Raw genomic sequence first — 22,100 nt, 5'->3', positions numbered from 1 at the left:
AGAGGGGATGAATTAGCAACAGGCAAACAAAGGTGATATGGAAATACAGCAAATCAATGGAAAAAGGAAGAAGCTGTTTGCGGTAGGATAGAATTTTGAGTTTAGTACTATTGTGCTTCTTGTTCTTTGCAGTTGTGCCAGGTTCAAATTCTCTGATGCAGCCGCACAGACTTGGCAGGAACAGCGGAACTGTGACATCATGTTTAAAGCAGCCAAAAAAGGGGGAGTACAGGTGAGTCAGAGGTGAGCTAATGCTGGGACCATTGACCTGCAGATCATTTTATTCCTTATTTCATGCTTGTGAGCCAATCCTATAATTACACACCCACATGTAAGGGGTTGATCAATGTCACACTTCCTTCCCTGGTACATTTATGAACATGTTACAGCAAGACAGCACACAATGATCATGTCATGCACTCACTTCTATACACCTGTGCATTGCATAAACTTAGTAAGGATAGCCAGTACTACTAAAAGATTATGCAAGGATGGTACTGTTGAACAACCAAGTTTTTAAGTCATGCTGAAATAGAGCATTTACATTGTATTATACGTATAGCATTTATCTGACACTATAAATCTGAAATATATATATATATTCTTAATGAATCAGATGCAATATGAGTGTAGGACTGGCCAGATTTGGGATGACTTTGACATAGTTGGCCACCTTAAATATATTGCAATATATGGACAAACAATCCCTGTTTTGGCATTTTTTAGTAGCAGTATGCACAAAATGTCTCAATGTATTAAATATATTGACAATGGGTTGAGTGCAGAGGACTCTTGTATTTGTCTATATGTATTTTGTGGTCAAAGCCTCATTGCATCCCTGCCTAATGTTTTTATATACTGTATATATCTATATATAAATATATATATATATATATATACTGTATATATATATATATATATATATATATATATATATATATATATATATATATATATATATATATATATAAAACCAACAGGTACAATTAATGCATTTAGCTGGTAAAAGGGTTAAAAGGAAATTTTAAGAGGTGGAGAGTTCAGCTCATTTTCATCTGGTTATAATTAAAGGACTAACTAGAACAATGGCCTTTGTTTACCATCAAATACTACTTGGTGACTCGCCACTTAGAATTCATATTCTTATTCAAATCCAGCACAAAGTGTGTCAGACATGATCTTACCAACCATTTATGCAAACAGCACTGCCTTTGGGTTTATTTAACCTTGTGCTTTTGTGCACAGGCCCAGACTGACAACCTGTAGATTCTACCAAATGCCAGAGGGGCTGCTATAAGATGCCATAGAAAGGCAATACTTATTGGGCCTGTGTGGGGCTGTTTGGGCCTCTGTGTACTTAAAATGCCCAAGATTATTTTGAATCTCAGTCCAGAGCTTTTGTGCATCTCAGATTTTTTAGTACTTTGTGCATCTACTGTGGTTATTAGCAAGTATTTATGAAACACATATTTCACATTGTTGTACATTAAAAGGCTGTGTATATCAAATATGCAAATACAAAATACCAATGCAAGATCTAAAGAGGGCCCTGCTTGGTAGAGTTTTCACCATTTAGAGAAGAGTTTCTGATCTGAAGCAGGTTGTAAATAAACAACATCTCTGAAAGTACTAAAGTTATTTGGGATGCTACAATACAATATAACAGGAAAGATATATGTGGCTTAGATTACTACCAGTTATTTTAAACTCTTACATCCCCAATATGCTGTTGCTGGGCCATTATTTCATAAATGTCATGCCTATAGATTATCTAATGCCAACTACAGACCATAAATATTTCTTTTGTCCAGTGCTTTAAAGTCCCACAACTTTTAGGGTTTGGAATCAGTTTGTCTAAGCAGTTTGCCAAATCCTATAAGAAAACAAATGCGGATTCAGTGTAATCTTCATTTTAAATAATTTGTTTCACTGGTGCTATTGGGATTGCATGGCTGGCTGTGCTTTATTTGGTCTGTCTCAAATATTTGCTAAGTACTGCACACAACAGCAACACAACTAGTTTGGCAAAAAGGGGAAGGCCTGTACTTTAGTCTTGTATTAATTACAAGGCCCCTGTACAAAATTTTCTGTCACAGTACACCTCTGATATGCTGAAACAACATGGCAATATAGCAAAGTAATAGTAAAGTAAAGTAATGGTTTAGCACTAGTTTATCACTGTGCTGCTCTTGTACTTAACTTCCCATTGCTTTTGGCTTAACCAGCTAGCACACTGAGAGATGCTGTGAGATGTAGTACAGGTATGGGATCCGTTATCCTGGAACCCGTTATCCAGAAAGCTCTGAATTACATAGACTCAATTATCAAAATTATATTATTATAATCATAATTTTTAAAAATGATTCTCCTTTTCTCTGTAATAATAAAACAGTACCTTGTACTTGATCCACACTAAGATATCATTTACCCTTATTGGAAGCAAAACCAGCCTATTAGTTTTATTTAATGTTTACATGATTTTCTAGTAGACTTGAATTCCGTTGGGAAAGGTTAAAGACTGACCATGAGCTCATATTATTTCCCAAATATTTGCCCTTGTGTCACTGACTTGAAACACAAAACTGCTTTCTCCTCTAAAAAAATTATAACAACTCTACTGCTACATCCACATTTTAAGTGGTTAAAATGGCAGTATAATACTCAGCTAATTGCCAAAACAGCCAACATTTTGCAAATAAACACCACTCTAGTCTTAGACCACATATGGGAACAAGAAAAAAATCTGGCAGACCTATATCTGATTGGTCATTGGATATATACAGTATCTATTGGAAGTCTGAAAACCCCTTGGCTGTTGAGTCTTCTTCTGATTGGTCTCTCTACTATAACTCTATTATGATCCTCCTGAGTAAATAAATGCAAAGATCCAATTGTTTGCCGATATTAATCAAGTGGATCTTTCCCTACTGTTCTGAGGCACTGCAAATGTTAGGTGTCCCACTCTAGAATGTAAAGTACTATTGCGCAATCTATCTTATTATTTATAACTTATCTTTCATATTGACTTTCCTGTTAAGAAGCAATTTTTCTAATAGGGGAATGGATAAATAGCTTAGTCTCATCATGCAGTGGGAATATGTGACCACAACTTGCTGGAATACATACCGATATATAGAACATAAATCTGCTGCATATCACCCATTAAATCTATAGTTCTCTGCTTGAAAACGACTCCACTTCTGCTGCCTAATGGATTGTTTGTTTAAACAATATATGTTTCCATCACAAGAGTTAAAGGGAAAAATTCACATGAGGACATTGACACGGGTCAGTAATGGAACTTCTAGTTATTTAGTGGAAATGAAGGGTGAAAGTCTTACGGAACACAAGGCAGTCATGCTGTAGAAAAAAACACCACATATCAAATGTTCAAAGGTTCAAGCAATTCCCTACAAATAAAGAGGGCAAGCACAAAAATGCTTTGTGAGTCTAGTGTGTTGTATTAAAAACCAAAAACCTTTTTAAAAATTATTCAATTATTATTCATGAACGGTAAGTTCCCCCAGTGTGCTCCCCTACACCAAATGTGATCGGACCACTGGCATCATATATCATAAATAAAAATCACTGAAGTTATCAAGAGAATAACAACAAAATTGTGGCTGCTTGAATGGAACAAACTAATGCAACAGTGTTGCAATATGAAATCTCATTTTAATATAATCTAGCTCTGGAATTTATGGTAATATAGAAGTAATTACCCGGTTAAATGTAGAAAGGTGCAATGTACTGTTCTAACTTTTTGCAATTTTACTGTCCAAAGTATACTCTTGGGTGGCAGCTACAGAAGCTGAATTAAGAAAAGAAGTATAAAGTGTGTGAAAAGATAATGATTGGTATTCTCCACTTAATTATCCACTGGAAGCAATTTACACATGTGGTAGCATAATCCATGCTGTTACCATAAGTGAAACACATGTATTAGACTGAGGACACTGGCAGATTAATAATGCTTCTTATTATTCACAAAAGAAAAAAAATCCATGTAAAAAGGTGAAATGTCTATGTACCTATATAACTTAATTAGACGTAAAGTTTTCGTCAGTGTTAAAACATTCTAACTTTCAAAAGGAACACAAGGTCTGCTTAGCTTAAATGAGTTTTCCCATGGGAAAAGCATTAATATTCTGAGCTTAATTAATGTTGGTACAAGTATATTAATGAATGCTTCGCTAATTGTAGCAGCAATTAAACCAGTTACTGACAGATGCCAAATTTAAAAGAACAATATCATAGATATTCTAGATAAGCTAAGCTAGGTTCTTATCTGAACCAGAAATTGTTGTGTAACAGCAGAGTGTACAGAGTACTTAACAGAAAAGCAAATTAATAATGAGCCAGCATTGTGAGTACGCTGCCACCTTGAACTAGATTTATGTAATATGTCTAATTTAAGGTGCCAGTCCATATCCCCCATCCGAATTTTAAAGGGCTAATTGTAAATTATTGGCATGCATTCTGTCTTGAATGTGAGTACAGGGGTAAGTAATTTGGTTGTGGGCATCTGGCCTAAGACTTAAAGATATATCGCACACATTCTGTAATGAAAAAAGTAATATCTCTGCTTTTTAAAGTACACACTGTGACTATCCATTAACAGCAAAGCACAAATGTATTATTAATTCGGACACTGAAGCTGATTTACTAATAAAATAGAAACCAATCAGAAATTATTTCTGATCAGTCTATTGCACAATTAAAAACAAATTGGTTGCTACCTGCAATGTTAAAAAATCTGCCCCATAAATATTAATTTACAGCCCTGTACAGTGAGTTGTAGCAAGTGTAAAGCTGTATCTAAGAATAAGAGTGCAATGTAATAAAAGTCATAAAGTTTGCTGTATGTCAAGCAACTCTTAGCAGATGTTACCTGATGATTGGTTGATATTGGTTACTGACATAGAACAATCGATATATCTGTTATAATATTATCTATCTATTTAACTATCTATCTCAATTCTATAAATGTGATTATTCTGCGTGTATTAATATATCTCAATATCAGTTTTATTCAGTTCTGTGTCATACATATAAAATATTGAATTATTCTGTATGTAGATTATTTGTACATGTGTGATAGTGGTTTATTCTGTATGCTTACAGATCACAGCCATTTCAAAGTCACAAGGTATAACATAAATAAATATATTTTATCAGACTATGCAAAGTGCAGAGTTCCAAGACGCCAGCTCTCTCTTTCTCTCCACTATAGTGCAAACAACATGTGAGCTTTAGGGAATGCATTGTCTAGGCCAGGGATTCCCAATGTGTCCCAATGTTGTTTCCTGGTCTCCATTAATGCAGTGACATTTCCTTCTCCAAAAATAATGGTAGTCATTATTAATTCTAAATGAATTAAGTCAGAAAGACTTTGAGCCTTTACCAATGGGTAAAAAAACTGGTGTAGACTGTAAACCTGACTATATTTTTCATGGCCCATGGCACACAGGGCATATTTCATACTGGCTCTTTTCAGCACACACATAATCACTGGCTAAAAATTCCTGTGTTGAATACAAACCTGTGTGCCAGGAGCTTAAGGCTGATTTAGCAAACTGCTCCTACTTCGCTTTATAGTACAGGTAGGGGGTCTTTTTTTAGGAGACTGTTATCCAGAAAGCTCCAAATTATGAAATGTCCGTCTCCCATAGATTTAATTTTATCCAAATTTTAAAAACAGATATAATTATTTATCATAGGAATCAAAACCAACCTGTTGGGTTTAGTTAATGTTTAAATGGTTTTCTAGTAGACTTAAGGTATGAAGATCCAAATTACAGAATGATCTGTTATCTGGAAAACCCCAGATCCCAAGCATTCTGGATGATAGGTCCCATACCTGTTTTAGCAAACTGCTCCTACTTCGCTTTATAGTACAGGTAGGGGGTCTTTTTTTAGGAGACTGTTATCCAGAAAGCTCCAAATTATGAAATGTCCGTCTCCCATAGATTTAATTTTATCCAAATTTTAAAAACAGATATAATTATTTATCATAGGAATCAAAACCAACCTGTTGGGTTTAGTTAATGTTTAAATGGTTTTCTAGTAGACTTAAGGTATGAAGATCCAAATTACAGAATGATCTGTTATCTGGAAAACCCCAGATCCCAAGCATTCTGGATGATAGGTCCCATACCTGTATATAATCTAACTCAGGTAAGTATTTACAAATGAATAATCAGAATGATCACCAAACAGCCTTTAGAAAAACAAATGTGGGAATGTATTAACCAAAGTGTGTCTTTTGCTGCAATGTATAGTCAGAAAAAAACAGAAAAGATTTCCCAGCAAAGTCAATGGGAAAAGCAGTGGGTGGTGTGCCTGCTCTAGACTTTGCTTGGGGACAATTCCTGGCATTTTGTAGTGAGGCATGACTGGAAAAAATGCACAAAAAAGTCCTTATCCACTCAAAAAAAGGCACGTTCATAAACTAGCATTTGTATGTCTCCACAAATTACCATGGCATTTATTTACATTATGCTGTAGTAAACTGCCAAATGCAAAGAAACTTTAAAGAAGAAAATAAACTGCAATATGCAGAGGGAAATTGTTGCCCTTAGTTAACTGGCCCCTAGCACTTTACAGAACAAGTATCTAGTATTTACTATGCACAGACATGTTGGTGCTTGTAAGGAGTATACAGACACAACTTGCTGTACATTAACACAAGGTGTATTTCAAGAAGAAATCTTGTGAAACAAACTGCTAATAAACAGGGCATTTTTTTGCCTTAAAAGAAGCTGGTTACATGCTGAAACCCAGTGTACTATTTTAATTTTTTACCTTCTTGCTGGGATAATCTCTGTGTTATAACACAATGAAGCATGCTATAAATCCACATTATTATCTCAGTAGGCACCAGGAGCACAAGTTGTTAAACTTACCTACCGTTATGCCATTTAAAGTAAACGTTTAAGATTGCCGGAACATCAACTTCCCTCCGCAAGGCATTCGCTTGATGGGTAATTGTCCACTGAAAACATGACCAATTACTTTTGACAAAGCAATGTTTACATCCTAATCTCTTGTGTTTAAAGTATATACAGAACATGTGACCATTTAGGCTAGGGCTGTATGGGGGCCAAAATCAGTTAGCTGAAATACGCTGGCTAATTTCAGTCCTAACATGGGTAGTTGCTTCCTCTCTCTTCCGCATTTAGAAGTGTTGAATCGGAAGACTCAGCAGATTTTGTCGAAGAACCACGAGTCTCTGCATTTTGAGCCGAAATCCACTGAAGTCTGTTTGGGCAACTTACGATTTAACACTTCGGAATGCGGAAGAGAGAGGAGGCTACTGAGTGTGGTAGGGCTGAAGTTAGCCAGCCATGTGGCCCTAGCATTACTTACTAGCCGAGATTAAGAACTAGATATATTTACACTTAAAGGAAAACTATACCCCCCAAACAATGTAGGTCTCTATAAAAAGATATTGCATACAACAGCTCATATGTAAAATCCTGCTTCATGTAAATAAACCATTTTCATAATAATACACTTTTCTAGTAGTACCGTATATACTCGAGTATAAGCCGAGTTTTTCAGCATCCAAAATGTGCTGAAAAAGTCTACCTCGGCTTATACTCGGGTCAGCAGGCAGTAGCCGAGATTGCAGTCACTTTTAATCATTCCTATACCAACAGTTCACTTGGGGAGAGACTGCAATATCCCACAATGCCCTCTGTTGGTTGTATGAAAGAATAATAGTGCGCCCTCTGTTGGTTATATGAAAGAATAACAGTGACTGCAATATCACACAGCGCCATCTGTTGGTTATATCAAAGAATAACAGTAACTGCAATATCACACAGCGCCATCTGTTGGTTGTATCAAAGAATAACAGTGACTGCAATATCACACAGCGCCATCTGTTGGTTATATCAAAGAATAACAGTGACTGCAATATCACACAGCGCCATCTGTTGGTTGTATCAAAGAATAACAGTGACTGCAATATCACACAGCGCCATCTGTTGGTTGTATCAAAGAATAACAGTGACTGCAATATCACACAGCACCATCTGTTGGTTATATCAAAGAATAACAGTGACTGCAATATCACACAGCGCCATCTGTTGGTTATATCAAAGAATAACAGTAACTGCAATATCACACAGCACCATCTGTTGGTTGTATCAAAGAATAACAGTGACTGCAATATCACACAGCGCCATCTGTTGGTTATATCAAAGAATAACAGTAACTGCAATATCACACAGCGCCATCTGTTGGTTGAATAAAGGATTAACAGTGATGGCAATATCACACAGCGCCATCTGTTGGTTATACGAAAGATCAGTGATGGTTTTATGACACACAGCACTCTCTGCACAATTCTCTGTCACCATCAACTTTGCAAAGAAGTCCGGTCGATCGCTGGGGGAGTCTCTTTGGCGGAAGGTGCTCTGCTGGGAGACAGGGCTGTAGTTGTGTCTAGGCTTATACTAGAGTCAATAAGTTTTCCCAGTTTTCGTAGGTAAAATTAGGTACCTCGGCTTATACTCGGATCGGCTTATACTCGAGTATATACGGTATGTGCCATTGGGTAATCATAAATAGAAAATTGCCATTTTAAAAAATAAGGGCCGCCCCCTGGGATCGTAGGATTCACGGTGCACACAAACATACCAACAAACCATACATGTTAGGTCACATGAGCCAATTAACAGACAGAGTTGTGTCTTTTGCTTCCACACTTCTTCCTGTTACAGTTAGAGTTGAAGTATTTCTGGTCAGGTGATCTCTGAGACAGTACAGAGACCATCACGAAATGGTGGATCAAGGCAAGAGATGTAAAAGGGCAATATTTACTTAAATATATATTCCAGTTTGGTAAGATTCTTTAATATGCCACTTAATATGATATGAACTATCTGTTGCTTAAGTGTTCATTTTGGGGGTATAGTTTTCCTTTAAGGGCAGATTTAATAAAATGTGTGTTCAGAAAAACTTGCTCACTTTCTATTGATTCCTATGGGATTTTTAGAAGGGTATTTATCAATAAATATATCATAAATTCACTTCTAAAAATCCTATAGGAATCAATAGAATCTGTGTGAGTTTTTTTGTGGTGAGTTCTGATCGCTCATTTTAATAAATCTGCCCTATAAACTATATCTAACCCAACAACTGATAAATCAGATGTGTATTGCCTTTTTGGGCTACCAACACACAGCTAAAACAAAAAATATATTGTGAGCTTGTCCATATTGTTTTGCACAGATGCTCAGTTGTGGCATAAACCACCAGACTAGTGGGCTGGTTCACTAACTGAGATGCTACACTATACTATTGCAGTTTCCCACAACAACCAGTCAGATGTGTCCTTTCATTTTGTAACTTGCAAATCAGTAATAATTGTTGATTGGTTGGAATGGGCAACTGCACTGGAGCAAATAACTATGTTAGTAAATTAGCTAACGTTTATGTATGTTGTATTCAGCATACTCATGTGCTGCACCAAGCAGCATTGCATCTCAGTGTATTATGTGTTACACTGGCAGGGACCAAGAACAATTGTAGCACAGTGGAAAGCAGTCTCTTTAGGGCTAGGCCACACGGGAAGATTTCAGGGAGATTAGTCGCCTGGCGACTAATCGCCGCGTCTAATCTCCCTGAATGGCTTGCTGTTATCTTGCACCCGCTAGCGCTAAAGTCGCCTGCGCCTATTCACACGCTGCGATACGTTTTTCAAAGTCGCTCGAAATTGCCTCGTGAGGCAATTTCGAGCGACTTTGAAAAACGTATCACCGCGTGTGAATAGGCGCAGGCGACTTTAGCGCTAGCGGGTACGAGATACCAGCAAGCCATTCAGGGAGATTGGTCGCCTCAAAGACGCAGCGATTAGTCGCCAGGCGACCAATCTCCCTGAATCTTCCCGTGTGGCCCTAGCCTTAAATGGGTGGTTCACCCTCCAGCTTTCAAATGGGGGTCAGTGACCCCATCTAAAAAACAAATGCTCTGTAAAGTTACACATTTATTAGTATTGCCACTTTTTATTACTCATCTTTCTGTTCAGGCTCTCTCCTATTCATAGTCAAGTCTCTTTTTCTATTCAATGCATGGTTGCTAGGGTAATTTGGATCCAAGCAACCCGATTGCTGAATTTGCAAACTGGAGAGCTGCTGAATATAACGCCAAATAATGCAAAAAACATAAAAAATTTAATTAATTAAAACCAAATGAAATTTGTCTCAGAATATCTTTCTTTACATCATACTAAAAGTTAACTCAAAGGTAAACAAGCCCTTTAACAACCTAGGGCAATGTACAGTATATGCTAATGCAGATAATGCCTTCTGACTCTCAATTAGGGTAGCCATCTTTCTATATGGCTGAAACTGGGCAGGGGGGCAGGCCATGACATCAGTGGATGGGCCATGACGTAGGTGGGAGTTGTTGTGATGTCAGGGGGCAGGGCTATGAGCCGGCGATTGGCCGACCGCCATGTCAATCAAGGGAATCCTGCCCGGTTTTCCTTATTTGGAAAACCGGGCAGCAAGTTTTGACCCGGCAGCCCTTCAAAATACTAGGCTGTCTGGATCAAAGCCAGACAGGTGGCAACCCTACTCTCAATGTGCTTATCGTAATTTCCAGTTCCAGAAACTTCTACATGAATTGAAACACAGCAAGTTTGCTCATCATTAAACTTGAGGATTCTGAGGGAATCATAGGGGAATATGAAATCACAGCCAAAATAAATAGCCCCATATATAACAGAGAATCATACATACTGTACTGCACTTAATACTCTACCTCTGGATATAGACCAACTCAATGAAAACTAAGCTAAGGCCTACGATACCTGTGATGAAACTAATATAAGGAATCAAACATGCACTATTTACTATGCATGTTAAAGCTGTTTGTTGTTCAATCCATCTAACTACTTTCAAAAGATGTTTTATATATTGCGAATTTCATTAAACTGCACCCTTTGAGAATGTGGAGATGGGCATGATTGAACTGTTTGGCAGTGCCCTCATTTCTCTCTTTAACTAGATAAAAATGAGTTGGCTTGATGTTGATTACCATACACAGAGGTGCCAGTTTAATAGGGATCAATGAGCTGGAATTAAACAGGGCCAGCCTTTATGCATGGCTGAAGCATTCCCTCTCAGTAGGATTCTAGAACTCTGGAACTTGAACTGCATATCATCTGTATGTAAAAGCGTGCTGCCGGACCTTCTAACAGTTTAAGGCTTTGAATAAAAGCTTACATTTACCGGACAACACAGTAGGTTCTAGCGGCTCGTACTTTTAATCAGCAACATATGTCCCATTACATCACATTCACGCAGCCTGGAGGAAATACACGCAAACACAGGAAGAAAAAGCTGGAATAGAGCTGAGTAAGCAGGGCAATGAAGCAATGGCACTCAAAAATACAATTAAAAACATACAATTTAAGCAAATCTCTGTTCCATGCTGCAGTGTTAGAAAGCCAATAGGTTATTTCTATTAAAAAATAATAAATTATATGTGTGGGGGCCAATCATGTTGCTTCATGAGGATTAATTTAATGACAAAGACTCTATGGCGAAGAAACTAGAAAGGCCTGGGGAACATTTTCAGTGTAATTTTTATAATATAGAAAAATTGCTGAACAGCATAATCACCAGCTAATAACTGTTATGCGTTGAGGGGAATTTAAATGAACATTAAGTAAGGCAACATGTCTTTCAATTCCAATATTTTCACCCTGTCCCTCCTCCCCTAGCAGCTTGATATTCACCACATCCCCACTTTTCCCACAGCTAATAAAGATACAGCAGATGCGGCACACACCCAAATATATAATGATGCTACAGGGTGCCTCTCTATGGCACACATGCTTTACAATCCAATTAGAAATGCTTAGCATGCCCTGTCCAAGTTTCTAAAAACTGGCACAAACTTGTAGCAGACAAGGTCTAGCAGCCCTCTATACCTCACGTCTCATTTCACCTTGAAGGACCCACACTGTGCAATCCAAACAAAGCTGTCTTTATAGCAGACAGGGAAACCTGTCACTGATCTTGGCCATTCTATGCCTCTGTCTGGTACATCAGTGCTCAGAGCTGCAGAAAACTCTGTGGCAGATACATAATTCATTTAGCTATAGACGGCACAATTCCACAGCCCTCCCCAATGTGCTGTTTAATCAGAGTTGGGCGCTGTGACACCATGGAATGAGACAGGACCTAATCACAGTAATTGTAATTTTCCTGCTCTTTGTTTCCACAAGCAGCAGATTTCATCAATATCAGAAGATAAAGGACAAACTGCAGAATGGAAATGGTGTCATAGTCCAACTGAATCTTTGTTCCACATAATAATATGAACATATATATCAGATGCTTATTTGCTCGTGTTGTTGTGATGGCTGTGTGGGTAGATTTTTATTCTGTGGGTATATTCATTATGATATTTCTTTTTAAGGCCAGGGCCACACATTGGCGAATCTCGGTTTTTTCCACTCGGATGCGGCTGATCTCTGTGCCGAAATGCAACATTTTGCATTTCGTGCCAAAATCCACCCATCATTGATAAGGCAAGGAAAGCAGCAGGGCATCGGCCTGCCCAGAATCCACATTGTTAATATTGCCTTGCCCTAGCTTAAAGAGGGAGAGTTGTAAAAATAAACCTATACAAATTTGCACAAATCTACACAATTTATTCCTCATTCTGCAACCACAGGCCTCATCTTCCAGTCCCCATATTTTCCAACAGTATTGCCTAATCTATCCCCCCACAGGGGTCCTGAGTCTGACAATATCATTCAGGGGTTTCAATGGTCCATTCCAACTAACCATTCCAAAAATTGGTTTCCATCAGGCCAATTGGAAAAACTTTATCTAAGGCAGACGTGGTTCAAAAACCAAACAACCAGATGAGTGACTCCAAAATTGTTACTGCTGCTAGAAACTTTCTAACATTTCTGTTGCTATTATACAAGTTTATTTTTTGTGGTTATAATTGCTGAATTTTGCATACATTGAGCTCTAAAATGTTAAGTTCCCACAAAAAGCAGCGCCAAATTGTCTGCAGTCATCTGTAACTTTTGCAATGCAAGTCAGCTGGGCTATTTGAAAATATAGTGCCTCTATAGTGAGCCTCTGGCACACAGTGGCCATGAAATGCATTTCATGTACCATTAACCTAAAAACAGCAGTAACTTTGTTATTTTCCTATTTGATTTTTTTAAAGCTTAGAAGATAATTGATTAATTAACATTTCCAGAAAGCTGAGAACAGCTGTTGCTTACTACAACTTACTGTTACCTCGAAATGGGAAGTGTAGCTCACAAAGGATGGATGGCTAGTTCTGCTCCAAACTCTTATGGCCTCCCCACCAGTTCTTTAAGTCTGTATTAATTTGCTGGTTCCTCAAACCTCAAAGATTTCATAAACAGCAAACGTTCTTGCTCAAATCATGTAACATGGACTGCTGTTTTTCATGAATATGTGTAGAATTCAAGATTCAGTATTTTTTAAAATTGTTTGTAAATGTTGCCTTTAATTTCCTGTATTTTGACTTATTGTAATACTGTATGAGGGCTAGGTAAAAATGTATGAGAGTTAAGGCCTGCAAAACTATGATCTTTAAAGCCTCTTGCACAAAGCGCTTGCACCTAGTCACTCCGTTAATGCAATCTGCACCTTGGCACATCACTAGCAGGTATGGGACCTGTTATCCAGAATGCTCGGGATCTTGTTCTTTCCAGATAATGGATATTTTCATAATTTGGATCTTCATACTTTAAGTCTAATAGAAAACTACTAGGAGCTTTCTGGATAATGGGCTTCCGGACAACAGATCCCATACCTGTACTAGAAAGTCCTGCAGTTAAAGGGGTGGTTCACCTTTAAGTTAACTTTTAATAAGTTACAGAATGGCCAATTCTAAGCAACTTTTTAACTGGTCTTCATTATTTATTTTTTATAGTTTTTTTTTAATTATTTGCCTTTTTCTTCTGACTCCTTCCATCTTTCAAATGGGGGTCACAAGGGCTTGATAGGCCCTTGTGCAGTCTACCTTCAATTCCTCATGAATGCAGTGCTGCTAAACACTCATTGTGCTCCATATTGGGACACAATTTCAATTTCCATTTTTTCAAATGAGGCTGACAGTTTCTGCTTTATATATCTATATCTATTTGCAATGTCATCTCATCCCCTTGAAACAAGAATGGATGCCAGAATCTCGATGATTGGTATAATTTTATAATCCAAAAAAAGCACCAGAACAGTTATTTGTGCTAATGAGACCATAGAAACTTAACTGAAATTCTTCTGTGTTTTCTAGTAGTGGTGTATAGAGGAAGCAGAGCCTTGCGGTAGGGGGGCCAGGAGGTATAGGGGCCCCATGAGGCCCTAATGCATAAACAGTTTCAATAAATATTGGTAAAACAAGTCAACCACTAAGCATTTGGGGGGCCTGGAAAATTATTTGCTGTAGGGCCCAGTAATATCTAGTTACGCCACTGTTTGGGAGTTTTATTTCTGTGAGGTTATCTTGAAATGTTTGCACAATTCTGCAGAAAAATTTAGGTTTTAAGTAGCCCTCTGAGACCACAACTGAGACAGTTTTGTTTGCATTGATGTTTATTATGCCATATTTCTTCATAATGTTACCTGTCTAACTCTTAGTAACTGTCAGGGTCTTGCCTGAGGTAGCAAGGGCACGGAAAATTACAAAAAAAATTTGTAAAAAAAATGTAAAAATTTAAATTTCATTTGCAAAAGTTCCATATTCAATCATACTTGCCTATGCTGTCAGACGGGTGCCTGCCATTATGCCTCGAGGAAAGGAAATGTCCACCCTGGGCTAAATAATTTTCATAATTTAACTCTATGTGATTAAGCAAATTAGCCTTGCAATTATATGAGGTATTTTGTCTCCTTACTTTAGTTTAAAATGTAGCGATTTTTTGAGAGTTTTCAACTGAGGCATATAGATGTTAGTACAGCAACATTCAGTAATTCTTATGACAAGTGTCTCCAGAAGAACAACGCAGTGGCACAGACTACAGGAGCTGCAACTTAAAGTCAGCAAACAGTCCAATTGTAATCACAGAAGCTACCCTCACCTTGTTTCAAGACAGTGGGGCTCATTTATAAACGCTGGGCAAATTTGCCCATGGGCAGTAACCCGTAGCAACCAACCAGCTACTGGCTTTTTTTCTACCAGCTGCAGGTTGGACAATGAAAGCAAATATTTGATTGGTTGCCATGGGTTACTGCCCAGATGCAAATTTGCCCAGTGTTTATAAATGACACTGTGGGACAACTGTAGGCTTTCTTGGGGAGTACACACACAGAGGTAATGCACAAGGCATGTTTAATGCCACTGCCATTGTGAAATGATGTTGGCAAGAGCAAACACCTACTGATTCCTGGTTTCAGCTTCTTATACTAATGACATCATACAAGCATCTTTGCATCAGCAGTTTAACTGCAGTTACATTCTTTCCCATGAGAGCAACTATACTAGACTGTTCCAGCTATTTTCCTAGGTGAATATATGAAAAGCTGGGGGCTCCTTAGATCAGGAAACATTGTTTTGAAGCTCAGATATTTAAACCCAACACTGTTGCAGATGATTTCTTCCATAGGTTCAGATTGGTGTCACATTTAACAGAACATCTCTTCACTAAATGTAATCCTATCACGTTTCAGATGCATATCTTATTCTTTGGCGTATTGCCACTTTCTGGTTGATATTTGTGTATTGTAACTTTGCTCTTGGTAAGTGTGATATCTGATTAGAAGAGATTTCACAGACTTGGCACAATATACCTGTCAGCAGTGCTATCTGTCAGAAGATATATACATCTTCTCTGTTGTTGTTTCTCTGCATGAAGCCATACATACTCTCTCGCTGCAACCACCTTACTGTGGATGAGCACTGAAAAGCAGGAATGATCCTCAGACAGTGTAATCCCCAATGTGGATTCACTAACCTCACCCAGACTCCATCTGCCTAATCCAGTGTTTTTGTCAGCCCGGTGTGTGTTTTTGAGAATGAAACCTGCTGTTTGTGTCTGTAACTGCAGGGTGTTTTTGTGTGACAAGCTATTCGTATGTTAAATGATCAATATGTTCTGTCTACTAACTTTAAATTCCTTGGGTGTGAGATTGAGTGCCATTTACTAAGCCTGGGTTGTAATATCCACAGTTACTTTCTGTTCTGCTCTCATATAGCCATACATTCACTGAACAACAGCCCAGTCTTAAAAACATGTTAAAGAATGATATGCTTTACAGTCAAGCGACGCAGCTATGGAAGGTATTCTGTAATGTTGAATTCTGCACCTGTCTCTCAATGACTTGGAGTAAGCAACAGATATGTTTTAATAACTATATACATATACGGATCCACTGGCAAGTACATCTTGAGCAATGCTCCTCTGCTTATGAATTAGCATGTTTAACACTGAGCTTTTGTTTCCAGTGCTCTCTCTCTGGGGAATAGCCATGGTTTTATACTGGCTGTTATTCTAAGTTTTATTTTATACCAATTGGAATAATATAATACTATATATATATATATATATATATATATATATATATATATATTACTATATAGATATATATATGTGTGTGTGTGATAATCCATGATCCATAAAGAGCATTACCAGTTCACTGATATCCATTGACAAGTACTTGTGCTCAAATTCTGGTACATAGATTTGTTTTTGTTTTTTGCTTAATCCATAATGTAACAAACACACGTGGGCATTGGGGCATCTTTGTGTCTGTGGCTAATAAACTCAGGTCCAGACAATTTGTGATTGGAGCAAAAAACTGCAGTATAGATGCAGAGAACAAGCCTTTGTTGCTGCGGAGGGGAAAGACAGACAGAGAAAGAGGGAGAGAGACAAACACAGACGTGTTGTCGGACTTAGGGGAATTAAAGGAAGGAGTTTACCAGCCAGGGTTGATTGGATATGTTTGTCCTGACAGCTGTATATCCTGTTCTCAGCCTTCTCAACTACACATTTATTTTATTGTTATACTATGGCAAGCAATTACATCAATAATTTATGAGTCCATTTGATTAACAATACATAGTTGTGCTCAATACGAAGAGTCATTTATTATTCTGAGAAACATATTGAGAGTCGGGCACAGGGAATCCAAAATATACTGGACGAACATAAAAGAATGTGCCCTGAGGAGCTTGCATAGAGAGATTGCTGCTTAAATTTACTGCAGTAACTGAATTATGTTTACTCCCTAGTAATATTCAATGGTTATTAAGGCTGGCTAAAAATATATGAGCTGCAAGAATCTATTAAAATTTAGCTAAGATAAATGCTGTTGCTGCTAAAGAATATCTATGTTCAGGCAGCATTTGAGTATCATCTTCACTGCTCTGGTTATGTCCCCTAGGGGTCACTCTCCCATTATCATGGCTATGTGCTACACTTGCCATTTTCATGCTGTCACAGTATTTTTGCTTGACCTTTTTGCTATAACGTTATCTCTTATTAACTTTTTCTGGCCACATAATTTGTGAGCTCACGCATCAACTGCTGGGCCAGTATCATGTTTTAGAAAAGGTATGTGACTTTGTAACCATTGCAAAATGTAGTCAATGAAATCATCATTAAATGTTTGCTTCTATTTGATGATTTCTACTGTTTACCTAATACTATGTCATCCAAACAAATGGATGGAGGCATATCAGGATGGAAAACACTGGGGTAAGGGGGTATAATATAACCATATATACTTTATGAAAAGATTAGTGCAAATTGGAATTTTATAAAGCATTGGTACAGTATGCATCACATACATTATAGCCCATGGGCTGAAGCTGCCCTGAGCTACTAGTAGGAGGTATTGGGGTTGGTCAGAGTTCTGTAGCCGACAAGCTAAAACCCTGTATAACGTTTAAGGCAGGGATTTGCACCCTATAGCTCTTCAGCTGTTGCTGAACTACAGCTTGCAGTATCTCCAACATCAGAATGCTTGGGGTTGTTGTTCACCTGCAGGTTGGGAGCCACATGTTGCATATTCCTGCTGTAAAGGAATTTAACCCACACAGAGGGCAAGGAGTAAAATGGTGGGTCAGGTGGTTTTAAAATGCATTCCATGTTGTATACTTTAACAGATATTTTTAACAGCAGCAATGGATGCAGTATTATAAAGCACTGTGCACAGATTTAGAAAGGGAGCTTACAATCAGATGTACACAATCAAGGTACAAAGACGTGAAATGACTTGGCCAAGGTCAAGAGCTGAAAAAAGCTTTTATTTGAGTCCAGTATAATACCAAGGAGACCTTCCCACAGACTTCCTTCACAACTCCTCACAGAAATTAGATCTATCCAAGGAAACAGTTCAGTGTCATCTTATCTATTAGGGTTTTACTTCTGCACACATATCATGTGAAAATTAGTATTGCTATCACTGAGCATTACCTTGCAACACAGTATTGTACCAGCAGCCCCTGTTCTTTAGCAAGGTTAATTACCCTAGTTTCCCAACTATACATACCTCAACTGCCTTCAACTACCTGTCTATAGCGATGTTTATCACATCTCACTCATGTATCTCTGTCCTTTCATCTGACATACACTGCCCAGTGGCACCTCTAACTAGTGTTCAACATACTGATCTCCCAACCATGAATCTGTAACAGAAGCTAATAGCTCAGTCTGTAACAACACCTTCTATCTCCACATATCTTTCCAGTCCATCTCTCCCAGTGCTTCACATGTCACTGTAATATCCACAACCTTCTGTCTCTAATAGCCCTCAATCTTCCTTACATAATTATACTAACCCATCCCTTTGCACTAAGTCTTCACATCTCAGTGTGGTATCCCAAACCCCCCATCTGCATTCACATTTAGTCATAATATTCATTGGCGCTACCTGCCCCTCTACTTCAGTGCCTCACATCTGTTTGTTGCATCTAAATTCCCATTTCCCAAGATCATCAAATATTTTATAGTATCCAGCCTAACCCATTTTCACCAGCTCCTAAAATCTAAGTACCCTAATCATTTTGATGCTTGACACATCATATTGCTATATAGCATGTTTTCTATGTGCATACCAAACAGAAAGGGATTTTATCTACTAAACTGTGTTGATTTCAGAAACTGTACACTAAATTGTAAAAAGGAAAATAAAGCTATCAATTAAAAATTATTTCCCTGACAAACTGCAACGAAAACATAACTTTTTCCAAATTTAATTTTTACCCTTTACATACCAAATGAGTCCATCTCCCCCTTCCAGATGTTGTTGAACTAAAACTGACATCATCTTTCCTGGCTATTGGGCAGTGCTGGAAGTCATAGTTCAACAAATTTGTAAGGGAGAGGCTTGATATCCCTGGAGTACAAACTCTTATCAGTTTTATGTACCAGCACAACTGTTCAGGCTCCTTGTTCCATCCTCAGTTAATAAGCAGATCTCTAGTTATCCCCACTTATAAGCAGCATGATTATCCCACTACTGATGGCAAAACCCTTAACAAATTGCAGAGCGTAGCATATACATCAGCCCATGAAGAGCTCAGCTGGACTGCGCTGTGGGATATGCTGGAGCCCGACTAAAATGATAAATAGCCTTTATAGTTCATGTCAGCATCTCAGTCGCTGCAGCATGAGCCTCGTCACTTCTCCATAATGGGATCTGTCTCTTTAATCAAATAGCTTTGTTCTTCGCTTGAAAGAGTGTGGAACTAAAGTTTGCTGCAAGGTTGCAGATCAAAGCATCTTTAGGGGCCGCAGAACAGGACCCAAATGGCATTAACCTCATTCTGCTTTCTATCTAATATATAATGCTCTCACTCTCTGCCCTTGCATCGTTATAAATTCACTCCATGCCAGCACTTCCTCTGTCTATGCCCATGTGAAATTGTTTTATATGGGTGGGGAGTAGACATTGGCTGGTAGTGCCTATTGTATCCTCCCTTCCCCCACTGGGGTCAGCTCACAAAGAGCTTCAATTTTGCCTCCAGATTTATTTACCAGCCCACAAAGCAGCACAATAATGTGCCTCTCCATTGCCCCCATGAAAAAAAAGCTTTTGTTACTCCTCTGCCCCTCATTCACCCTGACACCTCTGCTCAAAGCTCGACTTCAAGCAGATAATATACTTTTCAAAATGTAGAATTTTTTGGTTCCGAGATTTTAAATGAGAAGATCGTTTAATAACACGCAACTGTTTCTTTTCTATCACATGTTTATATAGAAAAAGCTTAATGAATGTTTGGGGTAAAGGGGAACCAGAGTCCTCTGTCCCTGGGGAGATACTCTACGCTAATGACCCTTTGCCCTATAATATTGTCTTTGTTACATCACAATGAAGCAATTACAGAGTTCAGTGTCCAACAGGTGCTATAGGATATCCCTAGAGGAACTCATTGAGTGTCAGCAATGTGTGATACAATTAGCCTCCTGTATATACAAGTACTGCCATGGGGCTGCTTTAACTCTCTTCCAGCCCTGTATTTTATACAGTAATGTCCCTCTCTTTCTATATAGACAAAGTTACAGATGTAGGAGTTGCTTCCCTGATAAGGCTGCTGTAGCCCAGGGTGCTGAATCTGTGTCATTGTAAGAACATCACAGATCTTTCTGTTGTGGCTACTAGATACTTGGCTTGTCTGGCCAGCCCTGAATGAATGACTGAATCCTTGTAGAGACTGCTGGCTGGCCAGAGATATGCCTATAGAGACAGCCTGATAGTTAGCATGGCACAGTATCTGGAGTGGGTGCCCCTGAAACAGAAACAAGTGACTGAACTGAAAGAGCACTAAGCTTTTCTTAGCCAGCACAGCCCTGTTGTGCCAGTTGCAAGTGAATGTTTCCTCACCTTGGAAGACTGATGCCAAGAACACGCTGATAGTGAGAGGCCAGCACAGGCAGCGGCCATTCCGCCTGGGAGCCATAATCCACGGGAGAAGCATCAAATCCACAGATGTGCCAGTGGGGACACGAGAGCAACTCCTCACAGGGACTCCCCACCCCTCGTCCTTTGTAGGGGGGGACAAGTCAGAGCGGCAGATCCCCAGCAACACGTTTGTACTCAGTGATGGGATAAAAACCCCACAATCTCCTCAGCAACTCTCCCCCGACACAAGGCAGTAGTCTGATCCGTGTAGTCTCAGGGGGGAATGTGCTGCTGCCTTTCTAGCCGACAAAGTGGAGTTAGAGGAATGTCCTGGCGCTCAGCGCTTTCCTTGCACAAGAGTCCCGCTCCCTCCCTTGCACAGTGCGCTGCAGTTTATCTGTGTGTGTGTGTGTGTGTCTGCGCTGTGGATGATCCGATGTGTGTGTGTGTGTGGCTTGGCCACTTTCCACTCTTTCCTGCCTCACTCTACTGTGTCACAACCCGCCTGTCCCTCTGTGTCTCAGGCAGAGGCTCCCGGCTCTCCCTCCTCTCTCCCTGTGAATGATGTCAGGGAATGGAAAGCAGGAGGGCGGGGCTTGGGAGCCGAGCCGATCTCTCGCCGCGTTAACTCCTTGCCTGACTAAACTGTCCCTTTACCACATGTTCCGTTCCCATCCCCAGCACCCCAGCAGCAGCAGAAGCTCAGCTTTCCTGGGTGTGTGACTCGTTTGAAGAGTTAACGCGCTGCTTTCCCTCCCTGCGAATTTCATATTGAACAATAGGGAGAAATATTTGCTGTGTTAAAACTTGTCCCCTCGCTGCAACTACAGACACGATTTATATAGTCAATTCGCTTCCCCTCGCGCCTGGATCTTCTCAGGGGACAGAGGTGGGACCGGCCGAGCCCCAGTACACCCCAGGGAGCAAATGATTTTTATGCGCTGCTGCCTTGGCACTACTTTTATTGATGCTTCAGCAGCGGAGGTCTCAGCTCGTGTAAATACTGCACTTCTCTATCGCTCAGGAAAAGCAAGCGCTGTACTAAACCTACGGCAGAACTACAACTCCCAGTAGTCCATGGTGGGGAGAGGGGGATGAAGTTGCTGGGGCTGTCTGTCCTTAATTAGTCACATGGGAGAAAATTTTTTTTTTTCATGTTCCTGTTCAGCATTATTATCTGCCATAGTCTTCTGAAAAGTGATGTGTATTGCAGGTCAAAAAAAAAAAAAGTATTGCAGAATTGCA

At 39.1% G+C, this 22,100-nt stretch overlaps 1 protein-coding gene across 4 annotated transcripts in view; it reads right to left on the bottom strand.

Annotated features, from left to right (window-relative positions):
- The window catches only part of nectin1.L (nectin cell adhesion molecule 1 L homeolog), a 107,186-nt gene extending 85,483 nt beyond the window's left edge, over nucleotides 1-21,703 (bottom strand). Inside the window, exon 1 of one of the 4 annotated variants that reach the window (XM_041569229.1) lies at nucleotides 20,838-21,703. In XM_041569229.1, the coding sequence (XP_041425163.1) occupies nucleotides 20,838-20,931 (94 nt within the window). In that variant the 5' untranslated portion in view covers nucleotides 20,932-21,703. The remainder of the gene's footprint in view (nucleotides 1-20,837) is intronic. The other 3 variants (XM_041569228.1, XM_041569230.1, XM_018224576.2) reach the window with 3 other exon arrangements.
- Nucleotides 21,704-22,100: the final 397 nt, after the last annotated feature.

Source organism: Xenopus laevis, chromosome 7L, assembly GCF_017654675.1.
Source record: "Xenopus laevis strain J_2021 chromosome 7L, Xenopus_laevis_v10.1, whole genome shotgun sequence".
Taxonomy (NCBI): Eukaryota; Metazoa; Chordata; class Amphibia; order Anura; family Pipidae; genus Xenopus; species Xenopus laevis.
Note: the sequence above shows the minus strand (reverse complement) of the source record. Positions and strands in the feature narration are given on the sequence as shown.